Source organism: Antennarius striatus, chromosome 11 (genome assembly GCF_040054535.1).
Source record: "Antennarius striatus isolate MH-2024 chromosome 11, ASM4005453v1, whole genome shotgun sequence".
NCBI classification, from domain to species: Eukaryota; Metazoa; Chordata; class Actinopteri; order Lophiiformes; family Antennariidae; genus Antennarius; species Antennarius striatus.
Genome location: NC_090786.1, coordinates 7,583,269 through 7,607,380, shown reverse-complemented (window position 1 = coordinate 7,607,380; position 24,112 = coordinate 7,583,269). Strand labels below are relative to the sequence as shown.

The following is a 24,112-nucleotide window of genomic DNA, read 5'->3' as shown; positions in this document are numbered from 1 at the left end:
AGTTTCAAGCAGTAAAAAATAAAACAATTAAATATGTATGAAGTTTGTTTTTATTTATTCAGTTACCACTTGATGCTTTCTCCCAAACTGAAAGTATGAATAAAAGCTTCTGTCGACTAAGTTTCTAGGTAAATATGAATATTTTATTTGTTTGCTTTAAAGGTAGTCAACTGTAAATAAATTGAGTCTAAAAAACATTAAAACCTTGTAAAATCTCTCCATGTCAACAGGAATGAGCTTAGGAATAAAAATATTTTGCAAATTTGCAAAGGTGGCAAGTAGCTTTCATTCAACGACATCAGCGTTTTGTTGAGCCCAAAAATGTGCAGAAATGTAATGTATGTAGCAACAGTCTCAACATACAGTATGTATGAAGCTGCCGTCAGAAACATTAAACCAAACCTGAACTTCAGAACAAACCAAGAGTACAAAGAGGTGACTTCATTTAAAAATGTTTTTATTTCATCAACTGCGTTTTCAGACTTCTTTTCATTCAGACAACTGAGTGAGACCACAAGAGAACAAGAGGAGGCAGGTCTGTGTTTGTGGGTGTTGTGTGTATAGTCTCATCTGTGTATGTGGATGCATATGGGCACTTTCGTGTATGTGTGGTTGTGTGGGTGTCATGTTTTTTCTTTCAGACAGTCTTCTGATCTGTCACCTCTGGAGCTGCTGAGGCAGATTCTGATTCCTCCTGGGTCTCGTCTAGTCCTTGACTGCAGCCCAGGTCACTGGGCTGTACGGCCTCCTTTACGGAGATGGCGGCGTTGGAACAGGACAGGTCTATGCTCTCGTATGGCTCTGACGTCCACTGTGAGGGATAACCAGAGAGAGGAGGAGGCGCATCAGAAGAGCATTAGCCGACTGCGTATTCCTCATTTTTATTTTCCCATTCTGGATGGATAAAATTATTGATTCTTTTATGTTTGGTGTCTTTTTAAACTCCATTCACATCATATCTGCTGTTTCATAACAAATTCTACTGCTAGATTTGACTAAATTTGACTTCACAGGTGTCATGTCTGAAACTGTCAAGTCTTTTAAGTCTAAATTCTCTCCAGTGTGGCATAAAAGCTACAGCAATGACTAAATCTTGAAGTTGATATTCTCACACTGGATTTATAGAATATTTTGTGTTTATTAGGGCTGCAGATGTACTGTAATTAATCTGTTATTTTATACCCTCTTGCCCTCTCAATTATAAGCTGCAGCAACAATGTGAGCAACAGTGTCATCATGACCTGAGGGGGATGCATAAGGTCAGCTTGTGCTACATCCAAAGTACAGTTTTTAAAACAAAACCACACTGCCAAAACTCATTAGCACAATTTATGTTCTTCGTTTAGGCAATGCGAAAATATAGGCTATTTCTAGGTGTGTGTGTGTGTGTGTGTGTGTGTCTGTGTGTGTGTGTGTGTGTGTTCTTTGGTATCAAAAGTTTTTCAACTCTGAAGTCAAGCTATTAACTTTTAATAAATCTTACCCATTTAAATTCTTAAAGAGTAATTTTAATTTTTATTCATTGTAAATATAAACTTTTTGATTTATTCCTTACTTGTGTAGCCCTGCTGCTGGACCTGTGTGAGGGTCCCATGGCAATGTTGACGCTGGACGATGATTGTGTGTCTGTGGTGTTTCCCCCTTCTGCAGCAGAAAGCCCAGAGATAACCAGGCCACTGGAGAAACTACGTTTCCCAAACAGCAAGCTTAGAGTGGATGAAGAGGAGGAGACCTGGGCAGAGGCACCACAAAAGAAAAAAAAAGTAGTTCTAGCCTACAGTGCTGCTCATTTGAGCAGAAACAACATCCAGCAGTTGTGTCTAAGACTAACTAACCGTCAAAAGCAAAAAGAAAAGGGTATCCATGCAGATGAACTTGCAAACACCACTCTGGATTCCAGCCCTAACCACTCCACCGTGCCATTTACTCCCTAAATCTGCTTGAAATTAAATGTGTTGCAACATGGAAGCAGTATTTTCATTTGATGTGAATGCAACTGTCTGTACATTGTGTTCTTTGACTATAAACTGTGATGTGTTGCCGGCAGAAATTGTGGAAGTGTATCACCTGGCTGGAGCGCTGCTGATGCTGCGACGCCTGCAGCTGTGAGCTGATCCCACCTGCTCCCGAAAGACGAGGGACCTGACGACAGACATCAGTCTTCAAACAAAACACTTACAGATGAGCTGAAAGGGCTGAAAAAGACTGTGTGTCCGTTGGTGTGATTACCTGGGAAAATATGGAGGCAATGGATGTGTTGAAGGACAGCTGACTGTTGGACAGGCGCTGAACAAGCCCATTGGTAGAGCCAGAGTCCAGAATGGGCCCCGACTGGCTGCTGACGGGGGGCCGCTGACTCTGAGGCTGAACTGATCGGCTGCGGTACTCTCTCCTGGCTGGAGAAACACACCCAGTAATACAAATGTTAGCAACGCAATATTAAAATAGAAACAATTCCAATTAAATTGCAAGACTTAACGTCTGTCCGCAACAAATACTGCAATCATGAGCTCTTTAGAAAACTGTTAAAAAGTACATAATATCATGTTACCGTCAATAAAAACATACGATATCAATCATGCCAGTGTTTTGAATTCAGATGAGTTGACTCTATATGCTATATTAAAAAATAAAATGTACTTGGTTGTAAACTTAAAATAGATTTAAATTAATCACATATTATTGAAAACGAATTCATAAATAAAGTACACAACAGAATGGGGAATGGCTACTTATGGTTTACACAAACACACACACAGTATGTGTTTTTAAGGCTGGAGAATGTTGTACAATTAAAAATAAAATTACATGATTGCTGTTTAACTTCACTTATACCGTACGCAATTATCTTTTTAGTTTCTGTATTCTTACCAATCATTGGATGTGATATTACCATTTTTTTTTGTATTATTGGAGGTTTATTTAATCTGATAAATTAAACTGTGTATACTGGACCTGTGTTGTGGTGTCTGTGGCTGTGTGTCCTGGCTCTGCGCTGGTAGAGGCTCAGGCTGTTGGATGTGACGGAAGATGGGCGGTTGTGGCTCAGTGAGGACGACCCTCCGGCGCCGCAGTCCACGTCGTCCATGTTCACGCCGCTGTTACAGCTGGTCAGGTTGTCCTTACGCACCCTGAAGAACACACACACGGATGCATTCATTCATGCCCTCATCAGAGCAAGAGACAATAATTCAGATTTGTGACTGAGAGCAGCTTACACACACACACACACACACACACAAACACACACACACACACACACACACACACACACACACATACAGACACACACACATTAGCTGGACTGCAAAGGTTAATGTAAAGCATGTAGAATAAGCTAAACTAGGGGTAACGTATACCGGAGAGACTGAGAGACAAAACGAAGGAATAGAGGGAGATACAGGAAGCAAGTGGAGGATGCGAACTGAGCCAGAGGTACCACCGTGTGTGCTCTCCACCCCCTCTGTATTTGAGAGTGTATTAAATTGGCAGAGGAAATATTTCCAGAGCACGACTACCACAGAGTCAATATTGTTAAATCCACAGAGCGGTGTTTGCTGAGCAGACAGAGCATTGAACCACTGTGTGAACATCATCCAGAGTGAATGATCCCAAACATGACCATGAATACAGGAACATTTAGGCTTTACCATCATTATCACAATGAACCATCACAATATCAATGATGCATTTGAGCAGCTTTGGAATATATTTAAAATATACAATTACACTGTGAAGTCATCTCTCGACACGTGCCATTTTGTCTATCCTGATATGTCTCCATCAAGCCAATAACCCTGAGCTTAAATTAATTAAAACCATAGCATCCGAGGCTAGATGACTGTAAGTCGTCTTTACGGTAAGTGTACACTCTAAACATAGCCAAACAAATTAAACTTATCCATCAGAGGTTGATGGTTGTTCCAGGAATTGAACCCACAATCTTCCTTTTACAGTAACACCATTTTACAGACTGAAACTACATAAAAAGTAGTGAGATAGTCTCTTTTTTTTCTCTCGGTGAAGATTTTAATTTGAAGGTCGCTTGGTGAGTTTGTTACACTGGAGGAAATTGAAAATGACAGCAATGGGCAGCGGTGTTGATCGAGGTGTCAAAAACAAGTTTTTTCAAATGGCTAACAAGATCATTTATTGTCAACTGACCGTAACCACTTAGAGCAGAGCCAAGAACGAATGACATCCAGGCTTAAAGCCCCTCCTCCAATGCTGCGGAGTGTCCGGTGTGTTCCTGCATACGATGTCGTTAGAGGTGACACATACCTACGAAACAGGGATATATACGTTAATATTTAATGTCGATTCTTGTCCCTCTCTATGCATGCAGCGAATGACGTACATGGGGTAGCCCAGCGGCTGGTCGCAGGATGAGTTCACCATGTTCCTCAGTGCTTGCTTTGAGTTCTGGATGCTGCCACGTTCAGGGTTCCGGTTCCTTAAAAACACCAACTCTTGCTGCTGGCCTGCCCACAGTCCTCGAACGCACTCCTTATTTATCTGCAGTGATACCAAAGAAGACCTTAGTATCAGAGAATATTGAATAATTCATGTTTTACACAAAATGTACATACATACAAACATAAACACACATTTCAGCCCCCAAAAAAACAGATAGAGAAGTCCTCTGACCTTGATGACCTTGAAGCTGAGGTGGCGTTTGTACAGCATGATGATCTTGTACTCGTCCGTGCCATCATCAATCATGTGTCTGAGCGTGAGCAGCGTGTCACGGCTGGATAGCACCGCCTTACGCCAGGCCGGGTCACTCTCGTGGCAGATCACCAGGCTGCTGCGGTAGTTTGTGATGGCTTCGTACAAGATAGACGCCTCCTCAGTCTCCTCCAGGCAGGTGAAATGATCCTGAGAGGGCAGGAAAGATCGGGTTTCATTTCACAAAGTCACTGTGTATATATTGCTAACTAACATTATCAAATAAATACATTTGATTCAAAAGTATTAAACATATAAACACAAAGTCTGTCAAACTTGGAGAAGGGGGAAAAAGGATATCAAAAGACTTACAAGACTAGATTTAGAGAAAACTGCATTTAAAACCACACGAGTTGTATTAAAAAATTAAAAAAACCTGAATATTTATGAGCAAGAGAGGAAACAAGGACGCATATGGGAACAGAATGTGAGGACACATGCTCTACCTGGTGCAATCTGAGGCTCATTCTGACTGCAGGGGCCACCACCTTCTGCAGGAGGTCCAGGTCTGCAAAAACCCACTCATCTTTGGTGGCGATGCGAAAGTCGCCTTTAAACAGGGTGTTGAAACCATACAGAAATGATTCCAGGCTTAGTCGTAGAGGCCATGAAATAGATGGATAAAAAGGCAGATGTAAGAAAAAGAAATGACTTTCGAATATAAAGCACTCAAAACAAAACTGAAATCTGAAGGGAGCGCAGTTAAAGATTCAGGGTACTGATGCCCCCTGCTGGTACATCTGTCAAACTGCAGGACAGTTTTTACTGAATGTTTTTTTCAGTACAATAACAAACACTAAAAGCGTACGATAAACTGTAATTCTGCATTGATAGGAATAAACAAACACTAAACTTTTCTGAACGCTTGAAATTCACATTTTAGATAAACAGTGAAGGCTGATTTCCTTTTAGCGCATTAGATAATTGATACTTAGACGGGAAAAATTCCAGAAATGAAAAACACAACATTTATATACAGAAAATAGATCATGTTGATCACTTAGACTTCATAATAAATTAGAAAACATCATTTTAAAGCACACTCGATAGCATTCAAGGAACACAAACCTCCATCGAGGCCACTCAGTGGTCCTATTATGTTAAAATAGTCCAATGACAGTTTGAGTGGTACTCAGCTCAGAAAATATTTCAACCAATTTCAGCCATATTCCCTAAATCTCCTTTAGTTGCTCTTTGGTTTGAACAACATTTAGTACCTGTTAGACATGTTGTGTGATGCCGTGCCAAGAGATCTCCGACCAAGGACAGAGAGTGCGTAACAAAGGGTCACCAGAGGAGAGTCTTCATCACTGTCCACAGGCTGCACACAAAATACAAACACAGACAAGGACAAAATGACGAGGCTGATAGAACTAATATACAAATAATTACAAACATAACACGATGCATTCACAGTGATAAAAGCATGTGCTCTACTTGTGGCTGTATGACAGTTTGAGTCAGAATTAAAGTTTAATTTTTTTTGTATTGCAACGTTTGTTTTTCATTTAAATTTACTCAATAAATACTAACAGTGGAACTGAAATGTAGCCCAAAACAAAGTCAATGATCAGTTCATTAGTCAAGCAGTCACACTGTTCTAGAATCTCAATGTGACACTAAACTGAGTATTTTCAGTCTTTGTGCAATTAAGAGGCAGTGTGAATGTGAAATTGAAATTGCAATAAACAGCAGATCATGATCTCTCATGTACCGTCTCCTGTTTCCCGGCACAGTACTGGATCCACTCCAGGTAGACATTACAAAAGCTGGCTCGAGTCACCCCCTGCAGGCAGTGCACGTAGTCTTCATCGATCTTCACGCTGAACACCTGAGGGTCACGCTCAATGTGGTGCCACTTGGTGTAGGACTGCAGCGTCTCCTGGATGGTGGCATCCTTGAGCCAGGTGGACAGTTTGGGGGAGTGAACCAGGTAGTAGATGATGCTCTGAGGAGGAAGGAAAGAAACAAAGAAAGAAAAAGAAAGAAATTACAGCGTTCTAGTTAGTAGCACACATTGAGGTCACTGCTGGCAAGATACCATTTGTAATGATCATTAATTCATGATACTCTTCATCTGAAGTTCAAAACATTTAACCTTTTGAATGGAAAATCTTTAGGGCCATATGACACAAGATGATTATTTTTAGTTTTCTGGAAAATAAAGGACAGATTGTGCACCAGGTGTATTTCCATGCTAAAAGCTCTTACTGTCAACCTGCTAAACACTTTTCAGACACACCAAAAATACAGATTGTGATCTCAGGAAAGATTGTGTTGCTGTTTGTTTAAAAACTAGATGAAATCGGTCCAGGTTTCCCTGGAATTAGTGACAATTTGGAGTTCTCCGGCGTGAGAAATGCCTCTTAGTCAATGCTAACAGCAGAAAATGGAAGTTTTTCTCTAGGCTACAAAATATACAGACATTTTTCCACTCTGTAGACTAAACAGAGTGGGGTATTTTCACAATAAAATCTTTATCTTTTTTTACCTTTTTATTTATTTTTTGTTGACATATTATTCAAAAACGTGCTCATAATTTTAAAGAAACACAAAAACTAATCCAGAATTCACATCCAAAGGAGTCAGTCAAAGGAATAAAATAAATAGCTTTGAATACTTTAATATCATTTACTCAAAAGTGAATACTTGTTTAAATTGCTCACAAAAAAAATATAAAATTTCATAAAATAATAAATAAAAAAAGGAGCTTACCTTCAGATAGTAGGTGATGAGTAGCTTTCTTAGATCGTACACCTGGAGCATTGTGGCAGCGTTGTTCTCACTGATGCTGTAACCCTCCAGCAGGTATTTAGTGGCCATCACTTCCCAGGCCAGCCAGCGCAGGTTGAAGGCCGCATTGCATGACAGCATGTGAGGCAGGTGACCCGGCTCGCAGCAACAGCATGCATCGTCTTCCTCTACGCCCTCGGTGATGGCCTCCACCTCTCGCTGCTGACAGTAAGTGCCTGAGAGAGATAGAGAAGAAGGGTCAGACATAAAAGCAGCTGGTCTTGCATTCAAAGGAAGGAACAGTCAGTCAAACTGTACCTCTAAACTCCAAACCCCTCAGCTGGAAAGTGACCAACCCATTACCAATCTCGATCAGGTGGACCAGAGCATTGAGGTAGTCAGAAGCTAGAATGAAACAGTCTCCGGCGCTGTAGTTGCCCCATCGGCCCAGCATGAGATCACCACAGAGTGAATGTTGCAGTGAGCGAGTTAGGTACTCATAAAAGATGGAGTTTAGGTTGCTGTCATCACACCCTGCGTGGGAAAGAGAGCAGGAAAGAGTAGAGACGGAACAACGGATGTCGAGAAAGAACAGGAATTCTAATTTCTTCCCTTATTGATTTGAACCAAAAGAAGTAGGCTTCTATGTTTTGAGTGTATATGAGCATTTCCAGTATAACTACAATATATCCAACATATATTAGTCTGTAAATGATGGCAGCAAATAACTCACCTGTCTCCTTGTCCACTTGGGACACTAATCTGCTGTTAGAGTTGTCGATGCGTTTTGTGCTAGAGAAGATAGGAGACAGTCAAAACCACATGTTCAGACCAAGTCAAGACGTACCCTTTATGCTGTGATGATGTGCTCCCAAGCGTTTGGTAGATGAAACAGAGTTTGAGTGCTTCCATCTAACAGCTAACAGCATGTTGCAGTAATAGCTTAGAACAGAGGTGTCAAACTCATTTTAACCAAGGGGCCACATCAGAATAATGGCTGTCATCAAAGGGCCAGATGTAACTTATAAATGTAACTAATGTAATTCAATGCAATGTAAAATAAATGTAACTACTCCTTAATATTAAATAACTCTGAATTTATTACTTATTCAAGTTACTAACATTAAAGTCGCACAGATTTTTTTTTTGTTTGTTTCTCTGTTATAACATAAATCCTTTTAATTTGTCAGGTTATGTGGACACCCACATAAGTCCATCAATCAAGGATCAAACTATCCCACAATTAATGCATTGTGGGAAATATAGTGTTGCTCAAAGAACACTTTTGACTCTGACCCTTTATGCTCTTGCGGGCCACATAAAATGATGTGGCGGGCCACATTTGGCCCCCGGGCCTTGAGTTTGACACGTGTGGCTTAGAAGGAACAGAGGGTCAAGTTTTGTAAGAGTGAAATAGATCAAGAATACATGCATGTCTGTTTTTGTTTTCTAAAGAAACAATTCAACCATTTCCTAAACCATCTGGACACAACAGTACTTTGTAAATGTAACTCAAACATGATGAACTTCACATGTTTAGGACTGTTTTCAGACATGGATTAACATATACAGTATTTGATGCTCTAGTCAGTATTTACACTGACTACAATTTGGCTTTATCGCACAGATGAACAATACAAAGCTAACTGACAACCCCGTCTTACTTGTAGTTACGCTCCCAAAACTTGATGGGCCGAGGGTAGGAGGAAATGAAGATGGCACTTCCCAAAAAGGGAGCCAGTGGCGTATAGAAGACAGTGGTGAGCAGAGTCTGGAGGAGCAGCATGGCCGAATCTGGAAGCACGCAAGACAGTCAAGGAAATAACATCAATAGCTGTCAATCACACACGTGGACCGGTACCCAAAGCTTTGAGGAAGGATACGAGGTACAGCGAAAGGCTGAGCAAAGGCATGAAAGGCACTGCCCCAGGCGATCTGCCAGGGAGCGATGTAAACAAGGATGAAATGGAGCTTCAGCAACAGCTCACGCATCTGAAACATCACAGCGAGTCACAGCAGAATGAAGAGTTCTCTGTCGCATCTCTTCACTACAACTAAGTCCTGTAAGTTAAATCTCTTTCCACTAAGTATAAAGTGACACATCTACGAAACAGAAAGAGAACGAGGAAACACTACACTTTGTTTTCATTGATGGAGTATAAATGCAAGTATAAAGAGACAGTTGTGAGTAAAGTTGCAGAAGACTGAGTTTTAATTTTCCCTCATAGTTGCAATTCTCATTTGTGCCATGAATAAATACTGAAATTTTAAAAAATGCTAAAAATTCTCAAGTATCAAAAGTTGTTCTATAGTTTGAAAGAATTGTAACCTTGGCAATGACAAAATTCAAAAAGCCAAAGTCACACCAGTTTTTTTTGGTAAGCTAATATATTACTATTAGCTCTCTCACATTAAGTCTCCGGATATGATCAAACTCTGTTGTCTGACCTTGTGAAAGACAATAGACATGACAAAGAAGTCCAGCAAGAAGCTCTCTGAGGCGTGGGGGCAGTCGAAGTGGAAAAACACAAGTGTGAAGAGCAGAGTGAGGAACTGGAAGCTGGGGTCGCAAAAAGAGGAACGCAGGAGCTTCAGTCCAGCGATGGTCGTCAGGAAAACGTCACAGCTGGAGGAGCAAATGAACATTTAGACCATCGAGAAAAGATTCTCCAAACACGCATGCACAGTAATGAACAGGCGCCACTCACTGGATTCCCAGCTTCTTGCGATGACTGAGGTCAAAGCCATCATTAGTGAGTGCACTCAGCACGATGGCAGGATACACCACGTATTTCTCAAAGCACAGGAGGCCCACATATAGTCGCTCAAACCACATCAGCACAGCGTCCTCTGAAACACCAGAACGGAAAAAAAACAACAAAACTTGACGATGAAAACTCGATATACGACTGAAATGACTGATAAATCTGCAGGTTTGCTGACCTCTTGGTTCAAACTGATGATATTCCTTCGTCTTGAGGACCGGATGGGAGATCCACAACCAAGGATGATGTTTTCTCAGCTGGGGGATCAGGTAGTGAGTTACAAACCCCACCGTCCCCGCCAGAGCGTACAGCACGATGGTCACAAAGGGCTAGGAACATCACCGGAGTTAGCAATCCCACAGAATGTGATCAGAAGCCAATGGCAGCATTTAGTAAAAAGAAAAGAGGTGAGAATTTCACCTTGAGAGACAGGAACACAGTACTCGCAGTGATGGCGAAGGTGAGGATGTAGGCGAGGGAGCACACAACGAGATCCGACAGCAGGATCTCCTTCTGCGGGGCGGGGAAAAAAAATGGAGAGTGGCAATCGTGAATAAGCAGCACTGACAGGAAACACATTTATTCATCAGCCGTATTTGTTTGCGAGATTACTACATCTAATCATTTTCAGGGTCAAAGCAGCGTGAGAAGATTTAGGATTCACAACTACCATTAAGGTGATAAACATAGTGGGAGGCATGTTTTCACTGATGGATAATTATGTATAATCACAGATAATTCCACCTCTGAGGTATTCAAAGTGTAATGTGTGTTGATTATCTGATAATAATTATTGTGAGCTGCGATTGAGAAAAATAAAAAGCTTTTTGATTTATGCCACTAAGGCTGTTAATATCCTACAACATTACTTATCTTTTCTCATCATGATCCAACTGAACTATTATTTGAGATTATTTCTGTGCAATCCTCTTTAGTCACCATAGAGTTCTGCAACTTGGCAGGCAGCGGGTCCTTACTCTCCGAGTCGTCCTCCTCCTCTTCCTCAGTCTGTACCAAAGTGGGCATGATCTTTGATCTGATCAGAGACCTGCCAATAAAAATGTCACACATGTAGGATGAGAGGGTCTTATAAAGTAAAAAAAAAAAAAATCCAAAAAGATGAAAATGGAAAAATTTACCAGTTAACTAAAATGTGTTATTTCCTTACTGCAAAAACACGTGACTAATGGAGATCATCATTAACAAATGTTATTTCAACTGCTTGAGCAGAAGGAATCGGGCTGAAAAGGAAAATATATGATGATTTATTTCTACTCTTTGTTCATATTAAAATAAGAAGTATTAAAAAACAGGGGGTTCTTTGTCCTCCCATGAATATACGTATCTCTTTCTTCCATGTATTGTTCCAAAAGTTACGCGCATGCTAATACAAATATGCTCAAACACACATGCACACACACACACACACACACACACAGACACACACAGACACACACAAACAGGTGCTCACATTAGCACACAGGGGTCGCTGCTCTGTCGACTGAGGTGGTAGGAGAAGACAACCAACAGGCCACAGAAGCCAGAGAACAAAGCTGGGGTGTGCTGCTCATCCCACGGCTCCTGCACACACACACACGCACGCACGCACGCACACACACACACACACACACACACACACACACACACACACACACACACACACACCAGTGAGCCAACCAGAATGTGGTGTGTTAGGTTTTTCGTAATCTAAGCCCTTCTTCCTCCGGCTGTGATCTAGGACCTGTTCAAAGATGATGAGCAACAATATTAAAGATATTTTGCAAAACCTATAAGCTGTTTATTTCTTTTGTAGACTTCCTACCTTTTCTGTTTTGTTTTACATCAGTTCATTTGTACCTTGAGCGCTCCGAAGCAGAAGCCGTAGAGCAGAGACAAAGCCAACAGACTGCGTAGGATGCTGTAGATTGCAGAGATGAGACTCGTCGCCGCTGATACACACACATTAGAGAGATGATGGGTGCATGTCAAACAAAGAAAAACTCATTAATTCACCAGCTCTTAAAGGTGTTGAAAACTTATTTTGACAATCTGATTCATGGTTATAATGACACCTTCTGCAAAGGCTGAAATGTTTACAGACATTCCACATGAGAGATTTCCTCATCTCTCATTTCTCTGGGCTTTGTTGCAGAAAGTCCCATCATGCTTTAATTACAATCGTGATAACTAGTTACATAACTCAAATTAGATCAAACCACACTCTCAAGTCTGGAAAAGCAGGTGAGCTGATTTTCAGAATCCTCAATACCTAATGAGTCACATTTCAATTTTGTGATGAATATTTAATTTTTAATATTGACAGACACGTTTTCAAGAATTTAAACCACAAATAAGGGCTTATGGGGGAAAAAAAACAACATTTAAATGAGCTTCTACCCAAGATCAAGATTTGCTGATGAGGTCAAAATGATATAAAGAGTTTCACTGACCTGTCCCTCCAAAAAGGTGTATGTCGATCTGCTCCAGCAGGTAGATGGTGAAGGTGTTGATCTGAGGGAAAAGGCCAACCAGGAATGTGATTGGGAAGCAGTAGGTAAAACCTGTTCAATGTATTAAACAAAAGAACATTTCTCAGCAAATTCATGTTTTAAAATGGGTGAAAATATTCAATAGCTGAAAAAAAAATGTTGGCATCTGGATGTTAACCATCTGTACCCACCCACTAGAAGGTCTCGTGTCAAGAGCAGTACATCGTGGCAGACGATGGTGATGCCGTACAGAGTGGAGACCGGTAGGTCCTTCATCCTCAGCAGTTGCTCTAGGAGCCAGATCAGAGTACAGAAGATGCAGAAGTAGGCAGCTCGGCTGTAGGCCACCAGCTGGTTGTGGCCCTGGAGACACGCATACGAACACACACGCTGGTCACGATGATCAATGAACCATTACAGGTCCACATGAGTGAAGTCAATATGTTGTTGAAGTAACATCTGGTCAAACATGTGATATCCCTCTAATATTGAGAACAGCAGCATACAACCTAAGAGTTCTGGAGTTAGTTTTGTCTTTAATTGGTAATATAGCTGCAGTAACTGTGACGATACACTCACATGTGTTGGTGAGGCAGCATCTGGTTGAACGCTCTGGGGAAAAAAAATCACAGTCATCAAAATTCATGAATCATAATTTCTGAGTAAATATGACAAAAATACAAACAGTTGTGTGGCGTCTTCAGCAGAGGGGAAGAGCGTGAGAACTGTCTGCAATCACTCCATCACTGCTACATATTGTGAGCTGGCATGGCATCCAGACTTATAGAGATTTTTTTTAATGATAGGTCGAGTTACTTGTGATATCCTTCAGAAGAGAGTTCCTTACCTTCAGTAATGAATATTGGCAGCTGGCAATTACAAGGCAGAACTGGAAGACCCAGAAGTCTTTGAAGCAGCCGTGGTTGAGAAGCACAAATCCCAGAAAGGCAACCAGGAAAGCCATGAACACCGCCAGTAGGTTCTCCAGAACATCCTGGTTCCTAGATGAAAGCAGTATAAACAGTTTATAGCACATAAAGTGACTTATAGTACACGATTTCACACAAAGGGCATCATAGCCATACAAAAGAGATAGCATTAAAGAGAATGAGGCTTGAACCAGAAAAACAGCTCCTAAAACAACAAAAAATTACCAAAGATTCCACTGATTTGAGTGATAATTGTCCAAATAAATCAGGTGATATTGATTAATATTGATTCTGAAAAAAACAACAACAACAAAACACAAAACCCAGAGGGATAAAATGAAATTATTAAATAGTCTATAAATCTAAAACACACCACGGTCTAAATGAAAGAGTGTGATATAGGTGAGAGTGTGATAATGATTTATATTACCTGTCCAAGAGGGCGAGCAGTGTGAGCCGGTCATATAAAATGTTGATCCACCTCCCTGGATAAAGTTTGAGTTTGTAATAAATTTTCCTGGTCGGTTTCTCCTGAGTGGAAGTCTCAGATGACTCATCCAAAGAGTCCTCTTCCTGACATACAAACATGCACACACACACAGAGAAAAAAATTCTTGTAGCAACAGGAAAGTGAATACACTAACACAAGAAACCGATGTCAGGTGTTGTATGTAAATATGATTTCCCATGAGGGATAATTCAACACCCTTCCAGGATCCTTTTAAATACAGTCACAACATGTTTTTGTGATGTGTCTGCTTTCAGAAAGTGGAGCATTAATGATTCAGCAGAGAGGTTGTTTCAGCTTCGGTGACCGGGGTAGCTTATGTCACCCCTGCTGGTCTGCATTCAGCAACTATGTTCACTAATTCAGGACGGATCAGCAGGCGACTGCTTCACATCAACAAGGTTTTCTCCCTACCATATAGTTTGATGGAAATGAAACACTGATTAACATGTTGCTGGATTATAATTTATGTCACCTGCTGTGGAAAAACAATATTTAACAATTATGTGTGCAGTTAACACTTTTTAAAAAACTGTTCCTGAGAACTTTGTTGATGAATGATTCATGAATTTTTGCCATATTTGGCAGCTGATATTCATAAAATTAGTAAGTTTATTTTATGATGTAAATCATTTAAGTATTTCTAAACATTTAAAATAATCTACTTAAAGGTACAATTTTCTGTTTTTGTTGAAACAGGAAGAAAAAAACATTTATGTTACATGTTTCTCAAGAAATCATCCTTTTAGTTCTTGATATTAAATATTTATGCTTATTTATTATTTGCATAGCCTGTCAAGATTTTGAAACTATTATTTACATCTGTGTTTGCTTGCTAACAGACTTGTTCTCCTCCTTTGTGGGCACACAGCAACATGTCTTGGCGTGTTACCACCACCGGCTGTTGATCAGTAGAGCATGAAATCATCAGGTATCATGTCACCTACTGTACATGCCAAAACTCACAGGGTACCATTAAGTAGCTCTTCAAGCATGGCAATCACTATAAGTATAGCTTCACAACAAACATACATCTTTTTGTCCTCTGTGTCATGTGAGTCATAGTGGTACACTTAGCTTCTGTACATCTAAACAGGGCAGGGAATAAAAGCTGAAAGCAAGCAGATACCTGAAAAATCTCAGGGTGCGTCCTCCTCGGTCGAAGCCTGTGTGCAGGGATGATCCGTCGCTGAAAAGGGCAGTCAGCGTGACCACCCACCAGACCATCCTGACATTCTGAGTTTGAAGAAGTTGACAGCAGGTCGCTGATCACACACAGACACACACAGATGAATCAGGCTTCTCTCCTAATTATGTGGAATCAATTACACAGTCAGCAATAATAGTTCCGGGGGGGGGTGCGAAAAGGCAGAAGAAGTGGAAATTGCATGTGGCAGAAAAGGAAATAAAGAACAAAAGAGTTGGAAGCTGTGAAACATGCTGTGTAATAATTAGAAAATCACTGACACCCAATTTGCAATTGAAGATATAAAATATATCAGATGTCTACACAGATAATATCCTCATTTTGAATTTGATGTCAGCAACATATTTCATAAAAATGGAAAGTTTGCTTCCATTTTACACAAGGTCCAAACATTTTTAAGTTACAGGGTTTTAAAAAGAAATAATTTAGTGGATATAAAGGGAGATATGATGAAGGAAGGAGGTGAAATAAAAAATCTGAGAGCAGTACCACATGTTGCCGGTGATGAGCTCTGCTCCTAGCGGCAGATTGAGAGCTCTCTCTGCATACAGCTTTCGAGGTCTGTCTCCTGGTGAGACAAACACCAGGATAAGTAAGTAATGCAGCTGACATTTAGCTGGTGAGTTGTGGGAATGCTTTGACATTGAAGATGAACATTCAAGACTCCATCATGGAGAAACTCCACAAAAATGCAATTTGATCGAAAACCTTTTGAGCTGAATCGAAGTTTAACCCATCAACTGTCAGCAGGATATCCCAGTACAAACATATTTGTCAATATGCTTACTATGTACGGTATGAAATGTGTAGGCCTCTTCTTTGTTGGTAGCCTCGGGCCGACAGATGACCTGCAACATGGAGCTCTCTGACTGGGAGGTTTGTGAGGGCAGAGAATCGTAGTCTGGGTCCTTCTCCCTGTCTGTCTGTGGACTACACACACAAAACACAATCATCTGGATGTCCTGGATGAATCTATAGATGTATGTAACAACTATCAATGTTGTGAAAATCAAGCTTCCTATTTTGAGTGAGCGATGGGAGTGCACTGATGTACCTGTCAGGGGAGACTATTGGGATTTGTGTGGGCGGTACAGCCTGTAGTGTGTCAGCAGGTAGACTGGTGGGTGGTTTGGGTTTCTCTGATCTGCTGTCTGCGTTCGACTCTGTTATCATCTCATCTGGTCTGACAGCCACTATCCCTAACAACAGATCAGAAACAGATTTTTTTTTTAGCCACAATTAAATGGAAACACCCCAAACCACTATTCTTTGCCACTTTTAAAACCTTTAAAGCTGAATAAATTCCCCTTCGCTGACAAACATTTTTCTCTGGAGTGGGTAGACACTGAAAACAGAGGAAAATTACTGAAAAAATGGGAGTGATGTCCATCAGGTGAAACAAACAGCTGCAGTAAAATTAACTGGGTTAATAATAAAGGATATTGATGCCCAGTCTGGATTTTTGCAATTTTAGCTTCAAGCAATGCTTGTCAGCTTGTTCCACAAGGAGAATTTATTGCAGCTCACGATTTGTACAGGCATTTATCTGCCTATACGAATCATTTAGATAATCGAGGTGATAACACTGGAACACACCTTCTTGCTGAGATTCAACGTCCTCTGCAGATCTTTGACCCTCTTTGCCATCTGGTCCCTCGTCTTCAGGCGTGATGGAGATACCTGCTCTCGTACTCAGAGACCCCAACAATGAGACAAACTCCAAGAAGTTGGATTCGTTTGGAATCTGCCCCTCCTTCGCTTCCAGATCTGACTTAGAACTCGTCATGGTGGCCTGATAAAGAGACAAATCTGTCTGTGTGTTTGTGATGACCAGTGGATGGAGATCATTTTGATAGGCATACATCAGAAAGAGAAACAGAGCTGAACTGCCAACATACTGTGTTATGTGAGCGAACTGAAAGCAGTACAGCATCTTTCCCACTGTCCATGCTCAGCCCGCGGATGTGAGTCCTTCCGCCGGGCCCATAGCGGGCCAAAGTTGGCGGCAGACGCAGGAAACCTTGCAAATCCAGAGTATCCACGTCATTTGGCTGGGGATGGACATCGATACCTGAAGAGCTGTTGTCGTTGGTCAGCTGCAGGCTTGGGGTGCTGCCATCGTTCACCTGCAGGTCCGCTGGAACTGGACTCTCCAGCATGGTGAACTCAGAGACAACTGTTTCTTTACACAGATGAAACTCTTCACTTTGGCTTGTTGTCTTCTTCAGGGTGGGGTTGTCATCTGAGCCGGACATGCAATCTCCGTCTTCGACCTCTGGCTTCTCCTCCTCAGGGGAGTCAAAGGTTATGACGGGGATCTTGATGTGACACTCTCTTGATTCCTTCTGAGCCTTGTGGGGGCACAAAACAAAACGCGGTGTTGTATTTTACACATGGAACACAATCACAATACACTAATAAAAACAGAAAGAGCAAAGCTGTCTGATTCTGTTATTCATTGATTGTGCAGATGAGATTAATGGAGACTTGATACACACTACTGGGATTTTTGGAAGTTGAGAAGCCATTACAAAAAGTGAGGAGTGAATTCCCAAACGTAGATGTAATAGATGATGTGTATCCTATTTCAGTCCTATGACACCCTGGTGACCTTATTACAATATCATAGCCAGACTTACTTAAATCCCACAAATATGTATTTCAAATTGTGAATAAAAATGAAATTTGAAACAAACACATTTAAAACTTTGGGTTTTAAAGTCTAGAATAACTCTTACCTGAGCATTTTCTAGAAGACTCTGTTTGACGCTCTCCTCCAGCTGAGCAGCAGTCTGGGGGTCGCAGCTCATAGTGATGATGATCTTGACCGTGTCGCTGTCGTTCAGCTGAGCAGACGCCGGCCCAGGGCCTGAGTTGTCGACCAGTACCACTTTGATCTCATCAGAACAGAACTCCTCTTCCTCAGGTTCAGCCTGAGAGACAACATGAGGCAATGAGAAGACTTCTACAAGATGGACAAAAGCAACTGTTTCATTCCTTTCTCTACCTGTAGAGGAGGCTCTGGGACGTTGATGACATCATCCTGCCGACTCTCCAGTGAGTTATTGTTGGCATCTGGGGACTCTTTGTGCCCCTCACTCTCCTCCTCGCTCTCATCTTCACTTCCCTTGGATGGAGGCAGACCCTCATCAGCTGTTTCTGTGTCTGCAGCGTCTTTATCCTCACTGTCTTTCTCCTCCTCCTTTTTTCGCTGCTCCAAGTCTTTCTCTGTTGTTTCTTCCTGCTCTGATCGCTCTCTGTCAGTCACCAGCAAAGAACCGTAGATATTCACCCCCTCTGTCAGAGAAGCAGTTTGAAATACTTCAACATCCATTTTTTCTGTCCCACTAATAGGCAGCATCTCGTCTCGTTCGGCTCCAGAAGGGGGCCTCTGCTGGGCCTGCAGCAGGGGAGCAGCTTGGTCGGGATTGGGGCTGGAGAGGTCGTCTGGAGAGGGTTCTGGGTTTATCTGTGATGCTCCATCCACAGGTTTTTCCTCTACAGCACCCTCACCTCGCCCTGGAATAAAATTATACACACACATTTCTGTGTGAATGAAGGAGCTAATTTTTTTATCTGCTTTGCCTAAGAAGTCTTGGTTAGTATTAGAGAAAAGAACCAGTGGCATCCATTTGTGACTGACAAAAAACTGGACACTGGAATGGTTTAACCAATGATGACATTAGACGTTTCATCTATGTTCATCCTGTTTCATGATCACATGTTCACAAGTTGATGCCTGACTGAAATAATTCTGAATGTTATGTAAAATATCAGAAGCTAAAATGTCTGAAAAAAATTTTTGTGACAGACTATAAAGTAAAATGTTACCCAATGCTGACATATCCCAGAAAAAATTACACCACACCAAAAATAAAACACAAAATGTACTTGGATGTTTTTTCTCTAAAGCCTTTAAAGCCTTCTTCTCTAAAATTAAACCCTTTGTCTCGTAGTCTGGCATTTCTTTTTTTTTATGTCTGAAGTTATTACGTCTGATAGACACATCTTCTACCCTAAGGTCCTCTGAATCGTTGGTGAATTTTTTCATTAGATTATCCTCATCTCTGCTAAAAGCATTAGTAATCACATACAAGAAAAAACATTAACCTTGAAATGTGGCTAGATAGTTAATTCCATGAAAGAAAAGAAAATCTCTCAATCTGAGCAGCTAACTAGAAGCTTAATATAATATTTTAAAAGAACGGGTTAGGCTGATTCAGAGAGGATTATCATGGCTAATTTTCTCTTTACTTTTCTGTTTATCTATCCCTCTCTCTCTGACTGTCTCTATCTATCCATCCATCCATCCATCCATCCATCCATCCGTCCATCCCTCCATCTATCACTTTCTGCTCCTGTACTTCACAATACATCATATTATATGTCTTTACCTCACTTCTTTATCATGTAATAAACTTTAATTACAGCTACAGAACAGTAGATTTTTAAGAAATGTTTCAAAAAATAAAAAATGGCTTGGTTAGTTATGTTTAATAATGATGATTGTGGCAATGTTTACGAATGTGACTACAGATAAAACTATTTCCTAGTACTTCTAAGTCAGGTTTATGGTCACCACCGGTAGCCAGAAATGCTTCAGCACCTCTTAGAGTCTCTAAAACTTTACAGGAGAGATACGATAGACGGTCTTGGAAAATATAGTCCCTACCTTGGCGTTTTCATTATGGTGCTAAATGTTCCATAATTGAGTCAGATTGGGATCACAGGTAGATATTACACAGGTATTTTTAATTAGTCAGCACTATTATGTCATAAGTCAGCCGATGATGCTAAGAGTCACGTATTTGTAATGACAAAAAACATTTTTTTACGTTGGCATATGTCTGAATGTGTTGTCACTCAAATTTTGGACCTGTAGAAAGACTATCAAGATAGAAGCAGACATCTTTGATGTATGACAGGTCGTTAGATCTACAGTAATATAAAGTCTATCACAGTGAAACTGCATACATCTTTATGGAAGCATATTTGCGATATTGCTCTGCTCATTTATCCAGATTGTTAACAGTCATCATGTTAGTCCAAGAAAAAGCACCATCACCTTCCACAGTTTTCACCGCCTCATCGGACTTTGAGCAGTTCTGCATGGAAGAGAATTCAGAGGCATGTGGTAAAAATTAGGACAAGATGTGGATTGACATTTTACATTCATATTGCTCAACGTTTTAATGTCACTAACCACCCCGATCAATCCCAGGTCAGTCTCAGTCTGTTTCACGGTCACCTGGATCACCGAACTGTGACGCTTCCGAGTCAGCATTGACATCGCAACACTGTCAGGGACCGTGCTGCTCTTTCTACAGGACAAAGAGACAGGTGTTAATGGAAAGAGTAAATCAAGAGAACACAAGAAATGGAGTTTATGGACGTTGTGTTTAGAATACTTAAGTAAAGTGCATCAGAGAAGCACCAGTAAAAATAATTGTGTCTGGAGTTGCTGTTTCATCTCTCCACAAGCACTTCAAACTGATTCCATTAAAAAAAAAAACCCAGTCATGCAGAGGACAGGACGTGATGTATTGTCTTTTATTAGTCTTCATGCATATCAAGTGATTCAGAGTGAAGTGTTGACTGAATACCAGTGACCTGCCCTGATTATCTTGCTAACCAAAGCTATACTGGCTTCTTGAAATGAAGTGGAAAGCGTCTGCATCCCACTCTGAACCACTTGATTAAGGATCCGATGAGATTTCAAAGAAAAAGAGAACTGGGGAAAAGAACACATTCAGACAGATAAGGATGAGACTAAAAATAACATTAAAAAGAGGATGGCAAATATGGAAAGGCACTTTTGCATAAATGGTATCATTCTAAAGGGAAGTTTGAAGCCTGAAAATACAATTTGATATTAATAACTGAGTTGTGCAATTAAGGATTTATCCCTTTGACCTAGATCTTGTAATGATTAACCTACCAGGGAAGGAACTCAAAGCACAGAAAAAAAGACTGTTCACCTGATGTTGGCAGGCAGGCAGGAGTCTGAGGCGTTACTTTTCTTCTCTGGAGCTTTGCTGAGGTCAGAGAGGCTACTGCGGATCACCGCTTCACCCTCATCAAACATCAGGTGCAGCCGATAGTTGGCTAGCTTGATGAAGATGAAGAAGATTGTGATGGAGGTGCAGTAGATGCTCAAAGCCATGGTGGTTGGGGGAAGGGCCTGCAGACAGGAGAAAAGAAAATATTCAGATCGACATCCCCATTGTTTCAACCGGAACAGGGTTTGATCTCCTGACGTAGCATCCATTGAGACACTAATGTTTCTTTTTCAGTGTATGTAGATATGATGTTTATTGATTCCATGGGAAAGAATGACCTGCAGGAAAGACCAGGAACATTAAAGACAAACCATCTACTGTATATCATGTGATAAATGAGCCACTTAGCCACAGTTGTTGCTTTGTCAGATATAGGCATGTCTGCAATCCCACTTCCAATCTTCTTTATTTCTAGTGATGAAAATAAGTCCTGCATTTATCTATTGGAGCCCCTATGTTGTTTTTAACATTTTATCCCTCTGTCTCTCCCCAAATCCAGCATCTCTTAATCAAACATTCCTGTATCACCTATTCTTGTGTTTATCTCTGTTGTAAAGCACTTTGTAGCATTACTTAAATACTACACAAAGAAATGCTTTTATTATTACTCCTGTCAACGTTGTAGTATTAATCTACAGACCGGTGCTATGCGTTCTTATCTGATTGTTCCTCAACTTTGCACAATCATCTGTCATGCAGTGTTTGATTGTGACCTTCAGAATTAATGTTAATACAAGCTAAAAATTAAAAAAAAAAATCTGTCCTTGAAAGCTGGTGTTGTTTTTAAAATGAAAGTGGTCGTTTTAAGTTTGTGAAACTCGCCTTCTCCTTCATGTTTGTGTAGCTCTAGAGTTATTATTCCCAGAGATGTAACTCGCACAGTATCTCTTAACCTGAGGATACATAGCTTTGTGGCTGCCTGAACACACAGTAGACAAGCAATTATCCCAAATGTACTGAGACTGAGGAACAGAAGTTTACTCTTACCACATCATAAATAAGGCTTCCGCACTCTATGCGTGCCACCTTTTGCTATTGATTATTTAAAACAAGGGTTATCATCTGTGACATATATTTGCAGTTGATATATGTCTAATCCTATATGGATGTTCCAAATTAAGAATATGAATGGAGCCTGCGCTGCACCTGTATTCAAGAGTGTTGACATGAAACTGCCACAACCAGGAGCGGTCATGCGTTCCGTCACCGCAGGCAAGGAAAAAACACATACTGCGACAGTGCTGTTTAACTAGTATTTTACTCAGCAGCTCACAGACAAAATGGATGTTAGATTCATGCAAAATCAGGACACGCTTATCTGATAATTAATAAAAAGGCGCATGATTTTTAAAAAAAAAAAAAATACAGGTGCCGTGAGGACCTCATATCTCCGTTGCGGCCTTGAACATCATACTCCCTAACGGGGGAAAAACAACTCACCAGATGGAGAGACATTGGCAACATGAGGAGAAATAACCACAGATAAAGATGGCAAGAGTTGTTGAATTTGTTCTGGTCCGGGTCGTGGTACCATCCCCCGGTTAGGGATGCCCATACCCCCTGACGCAGGGTCTGCACAACGTGGGAGCCCATGTCTCCTCCGGTCCAACGCGCTCTGCACAGGTTGTCCGGACGGATGATGCCACTGCTGCTAGACTACAATGAAATGATTCTCTATTGCATTCTGTGTCTACGCGTCCATGTTGAGGCGACGCAGCGCGTCTCCTGAGCCCTCTCTTTCACACCCCATCAGCCGATTTCCGCGTCGTCCTCTCATCTGACTTTTCCCATCCCAATGTCGATCTACCCATCGCTGCGGCCGCGGTCCTCATCTCGTCCTGCTCGTTTCCGTCTCCTGCACAGATGCGCAACTCTGATCGCCTCCCCTCCCTTCCCACCCCCTCCCCTCTGCTTCCCCTTCCTTCATCTCCTTATATATGACTGAATGACTTCCACAGTCAGTATTTATCTGCGATCGCAAGACGTGTGCGGGTGAAATCAATCACATCGCCATGTAGCAATGTCTATCGAACGCATGTTTTGTGTCGCATGTTTTGTACTTATATCATATATAGGGCTTGAATGCCTAGATGTAATGAATTTACACATGTATATATACACGCTGTCCTTTACAATGTTATGTGGAAATGTAGCTGAATCCGTGGTTTTGACAGACATACTGTAGCTGGATTATTTTTTATTATTTGTAGCTTTTTCTATATATTAATATATATTATTGTCATTGTCATTACTGTCATTATCTGATTGCATGTGTGTGATCAGTCTTCATTTGACCTGGTACAATCAGGGCTACTTACGTGTGTGTGTGTGTGTGTGTGTGCGTGTGTGTGTGTGTGTGTGTGTGTGTGTGTGCGTGTGTGTGTGTTAATGACGTTGTGGTAGTACGTTTCCCATCATTTCCCTGAAGGCGCGCTCTCCCCACACATTCCCATAGTAGCTCCTCCCCCCCCCCCTCCCTTGGCTTGTATCTGTCACGTGTCTTAAAATCCACCAATCAGAGAGCGAAGGAGCCAGCAGCGAGCAGCCGCTGTTCCAGATCAGTGGTACAGTCGCTGCTTGGTCCAGCTTAGTCTGGCGGCGATGGGGGTTGTTTTGATTAAAGTGGACGGATTTTTTTCTCAAATTATAATGAAGGAATCTTTGCAGTAAATCCAGGATGTTGGACGTGCTTTC

At 41.2% G+C, this 24,112-nt stretch overlaps 1 protein-coding gene across 1 annotated transcript; it reads right to left on the bottom strand.

The window, feature by feature from the left end:
- Positions 1-476: 476 nt before the first annotated feature.
- pcnx2 (pecanex 2) lies at positions 477-23,201 on the bottom strand. Its single transcript, XM_068326821.1, has 40 exons — positions 22,859-23,201; positions 21,338-21,540; positions 20,563-20,680; positions 20,425-20,464; positions 18,367-18,878; positions 18,098-18,292; positions 17,258-17,710; positions 16,956-17,151; positions 16,414-16,558; positions 16,147-16,289; positions 15,849-15,927; positions 15,282-15,417; positions 14,075-14,217; positions 13,563-13,716; positions 13,295-13,327; positions 12,907-13,078; positions 12,677-12,787; positions 12,084-12,175; positions 11,698-11,807; positions 11,166-11,274; positions 10,647-10,739; positions 10,405-10,555; positions 10,170-10,311; positions 9,910-10,087; positions 9,345-9,453; positions 9,126-9,255; positions 8,195-8,253; positions 7,780-7,995; positions 7,444-7,697; positions 6,443-6,676; positions 5,946-6,049; positions 5,175-5,319; positions 4,648-4,878; positions 4,358-4,515; positions 4,165-4,281; positions 2,956-3,131; positions 2,230-2,396; positions 2,068-2,142; positions 1,556-1,732; positions 477-811 (listed from the first exon to the last, which is right to left on the bottom strand). Exons 1-40 carry the CDS (start codon positions 23,009-23,011, stop codon positions 638-640), a joined length of 6,387 nt encoding a protein of 2,128 aa, XP_068182922.1. The 5' UTR covers positions 23,012-23,201; the 3' UTR covers positions 477-637.
- Between the last annotated feature and the right edge of the window lie 911 nt (positions 23,202-24,112).